The sequence below is a fragment of the Ixodes scapularis genome, unplaced genomic scaffold (genome assembly GCF_016920785.2).
Source record: "Ixodes scapularis isolate PalLabHiFi unplaced genomic scaffold, ASM1692078v2 PGA_scaffold13__105_contigs__length_92229423, whole genome shotgun sequence".
NCBI classification, from domain to species: Eukaryota; Metazoa; Arthropoda; class Arachnida; order Ixodida; family Ixodidae; genus Ixodes; species Ixodes scapularis.
In genome coordinates, this window is record NW_024609839.1 from 17,215,546 (window position 1) to 17,220,292 (window position 4,747).

General features: G+C 37.5%; 1 protein-coding gene across 1 annotated transcript; it reads right to left on the reverse strand.

Moving 5' to 3' along the window:
• Positions 1-3,677: 3,677 nt before the first annotated feature.
• LOC120846540 lies at positions 3,678-4,190 on the reverse strand (the record flags this gene model as incomplete). Its single annotated transcript, XM_040218346.2, has 1 exon — positions 3,678-4,190. A coding segment is annotated over exon 1 (513 nt), but the record flags the coding sequence as incomplete, so codon positions are not given.
• Positions 4,191-4,747: the final 557 nt, after the last annotated feature.

The window sequence follows — 4,747 nt, forward strand, 5'->3', positions numbered from 1 at the left end:
GATACTGGATTTACTCTCCATGCCGCTGAGAGTAAAAACCATATTTGTTCAAACAAACAAAGACCTGTCCACAGTAACTCATAAAGTGGTGCCTTGCATTTTATTTGAGCCAAGCTTGCTAAAAGTCAATTTTCTTACGCCGTTTAATTTATATTTGAAAATATACGCAAGACAGATATCAGACTTCAATCGACGAGTTTATTCCTTATCTCATATTCTCAAGACCTTGTAAGAAAATATCCGTATCACAAAGAGTTTTCTATGGTCAGCATTGTGAAATGATGCTAATGAATACTTTAGCAGGACTGATAGTTGAAAATATTTTCTACTCGCCTAGGATGAATCATCAAACCCTCTCTAGAGTACTTAATTCTTTAAAGAAACCGTTGAAAAAAAATATCGGTTATTTTTTCCATTGTATGCGCCAATTCATGGGGTTTCTTGGTCAGAATTTTTCACCAAACCCTGGTTTCACTGAAAGCCGAATAGTGAGCACTAAACTTACAAGTTCATCTATTCTCTGCGATTTAGTATATTGTTTGTCGGGTAGTCGTCTTGTGTTTTCACTATCTCCAGGCATTAGTCTCTCCATTCGTTTATGTTTATGTAAACTACACTCTTAGAACAAGGGGTCTATTTAGTCCTCCCTAAATGGAGGAACACTCTCGTCACATATATTTTTTTCAGAAAGGGAAAAGCTTTCGTCCCTGAATGCAAAATGCCTGAAGCAAAGTTCCTCCGTGGTCTGCATCTCATTATGCCAGCCCCGCATCGAATGAGTCGAGCTTAATAAGGCACAACGAGGACGCTAATTTTATTGTACGGAGCAAGAGGAAGAGCGAATAAAAGCGTAACACAAGCTTTCCGCGAACTGTATTTATTTTCAAAGTCAGCTTTCCCCGCAAGTAAAAATATCTTGCGTTTCGAACGCAGTCACTTAGGTTTCTCGGTGTCAGCACTGCGATGCTAAACGGAGGCAACAGATACCCGGCTACTTCAGGCAATTTGCGTCTTACCTTTGCTATGCGGAGCGCAAGTTCGTCTGCTCCTTGCACAGTTAATAAAAATAATGTTTATTTTCCACCATAAGATTGTGGCGATCAGGGATAAAAGCTGTCAGGTACAGCTTCACGGGTCCCTGACCGCCTACAGAAAGCAGCAACAGAGCCGGAAAAAACGATATTCCAGAAGAGAAAAAAAAATGTACAGTGATTGTCGCTATCACACATTTTAAAACAATTTTTAGATTTGTTTCCCCTTTTTTTACATTGAGGCAGGACAGACAGCAGAGATAAAATTATGCAAAAACTAGTCACAAAGATTACAAAGAAAGAAAGGCAACTACCTTCAGCTGCTAGGAAAAAAAATGATTTTACTTCTCTTAGGGATAACTTATCCCAATCTATACTTTTAGTCTTATACGAATTGAGTAGATTGGGAAGAGTGTATTTAAGCATTTGTTTGCCATAGTTTGTTCTTGGTGTAGCCACCTCCCAACATTCAGCACCTCGGGTAGGGTAATTATGAAAATTTTTTGATAAATTTCCAAGATCTATTAAAAAAGTTGTGTCTTTAAGTTGCTCTACTTTAAGGCTAGTGCTAAGCCTATAATCATATATTGTATGCGCGTTTACGACGCGAAATTTCTGAAATAAGCCAGCTGTGTGAAAATCATACGAGACGGCAGCTATAGCCCTCAGTGCTCTTTTTTTTTTTGCAATACATATAACTTTTCTAGGTTTGTCAAAGTTGTTGTTCCCCAAACTAAATTGCAATAATTTAAGTGAAAATAAAATAGATAATTATATATTAATAATTTAACGCTTGTTGGTAAAATATAACGATGACGATTTAACGTGCCCACAGTTTGGAATAGCATTGGAAAAAGAGAGTTTATATGACTTTCCCACGACATATTTTCAGAAAACGTGATACCTAAGATTTTAAAACAATTCACAATCTCGATTTTGGTTGAATTCAAAACTATGTCCTTGGTAATGGTAACGAGTTTATTTTTAGGACGAAAAAACACGGCTTTGGTTTTATTTACATTTATTTGTAATGCGTTGTAATGACTCCACGTTTGTAACCTAGACAGGGCCAGATTCGCCATATCGAATAACAGATCAGGATCATCTGCAGAAAACAGTATGCCCGTGTCATCAGCATAGTTTACAAATTTTGCGCTTACATTAATATTGAGTATATCATTCACGTACATGTTAAAGAGGAAGGGGCCCAATATACTACCCAGTGGTACACCAGAAGGAATAGGTTTTATAGTGGAAGAATTCCCATTGATATAAACATATTGCGCTCGATGCTCCAGATAAGATCTTATCAGCTGTAAAGCGTGCCCTCGAATTGCATAATTATCTAATTTCGATAGTAAAATTTTATGACTGAGGCAGTCAAACGCCTTGGTGAAATCTATAAAGACTCCAAGAACCATATTTTTGTTTTCAAAGCTCTGTAAAATAAATTCTTTTAAAACAAGTAAGGCAGATTCTGTCGACTTGTGTTTTATAAATCCATACTGTGATGGAGTTATCAAGTTATACTTATTTGAAAATTTAGTCAAACGTGTATGAAGAACATTTTCGAGCGCCTTGGAAACGCTGGTAATATTGAAATTGGCCTGTAGTTTCCCATTTCATTTACATTTCCTTTTTTATGCAATACTGAAACTTTGGCAATCTGCACTCGCTTAGGGGAAATTCCAGTAGATATTAAATATATGAGTTATTACAGGTGCTAACAGATGAATAACATGTTTTACCGGTCTTATCTGGATGCCATCGACGTCAGAGCTAGAACTATTTCTAAGCTGAAGAAACACGCTTATAATTTCTGGTTCGACGACGGGATCTAAAAATATCGAATCACTGTTTCGTTCATCATTTAAAACCAAAGGAGTTTCGGTTTCAGTAGTGCGCAGAATATTTACAAAATGTTCGTTAAAAGCATTTGCCAGTGAACACCTAGTAAGTTCAGTACCATTGCACAGAATTTTTTCAATTGAACTAAAGGGGCGATCACGATAAAGAAGATAATTTAGTTGCTTCCACATGATGTCAGTGCGTCCTTGTGCGGCCTTGAACAAATCAAAATGATAACGCGTTCTGGAGCGCTTTAGTTCTTTTGTCAGGTTGTTGCAATAGTTTTTAAATACTTTAAGGTCCTTCTGGTCCTTGGATTTTATAAATTTACCATAAAAGCGTTTTTGATCTTAATTTTACAGAGTAAATCTCTCGTTATCCAAGGCTTCTTTATGCGCTTGTTTGTTTTAATAGAAGTGAAAGGAAAATATGTCTTATACAGTCCAAGAAATAACTCTATAAACGTGTTATAAGCCCCATCAGCACTATCTTCACACAGTATACGGCTCCAATTTGTATTTGAAACAGCGGTCTGAAAAACGTTGAGTTGATCTAAAGTTATTTTTTGTACTAATGTCCGCTCTGTCCTACAAGTTTTCTTCGGGAAACTTTTGAGAGAAATGAATATTGGGAGGTAGTCACTCAGATCGCAAACAATGACACCAGCTTTTATATAATCGACTGAGCTGTTTGAAATAAACAAATCGATTAATGTTTCAGATTGGAGAGATTCACGTGTAGGTCTATTAATAACATTTGCAGAACCCTATGTCCTGATTAGCGAATCTAAACTTTTTTAGGTACGGTTTCCGCGCTCATATCAATATTAAAGTCCCTACCACAAATTACATTACATTTTTTTTCCATAACAAAAAACAAAAAAGACGCGAAAAATTTTAAAAACGATTTAATGTTGCCGTTTGGTGGCCGGTAAACCACAGCAAAGATATTCTGGTTATTGCGTATACAGATCATTTCGTAATCTTGAGTGATGCAACTATTATCACCTATTACTTCCCCAAAAACACTTTTTGTCAAAATGGCTAAGCCACCACCACGTTTTACTTTACGATTTATGTAAAAAGAGTGGTATGTAGGGAGTTGTAGTACATCAGTCTCTTCAGTGTACCAGGTTTCTGTAAGCATGACTACATCGAAAGAAAAACCAAATTGATCGAAAAGTAGCTCAAGACCTCCAGCTTTGCTTTTCGCAGACCGAACATTTAAATGGAAACAGGTCATGTGTGAAATATAATCGGCACCAAGATAGGTTATCAAGTCTTGCGGAAGAACGAACGCGTCAATTGCCATAAAAAACTAAAAGAACTGAGGATATTATCATTGACCGCCCTAAGATAGAAATTCGCGTATAAGATCTTGCAAAAATGCCCGTCTTTTGAAGATAACGCCGTCGCAATAGCCATACCCAGATTGTTTTACTGCCACGCGGCAAGTAAACTTTCGGGTTTCATTCTGCAAGAACTAATAAAACAAAGATGTTTAGCGCTGGTAGTTCCTATTTAATTTTTTCAAGATCGCCTTCGTGTTCAATCCGAATTGTCGGGGCGCCTTCTTGTTTCCTCACGTATGAACAACCTTCCTTATGCCAAATAAACTTGTAGCTGAGGTGCTTCGCCTTTGTTCTAACATCGTAGAACAACTGCCGGTTCGACGCCGTCATGTTCTCTTGCAAGTACACGTTGCCATCATCGGCTTCCGACCTTAACTTTTGCTTGTTTTGAAGCCATGCATTTCGCTCATTTCTGTTCACAAAGCGCCCAATCACCATAGGCGTCTTCTTTGCCCTAGTTGGAACGCGGTGGATTGCCTCTACGCTATCTTTCGTTAGGGGTGGAACTTCTATCTGA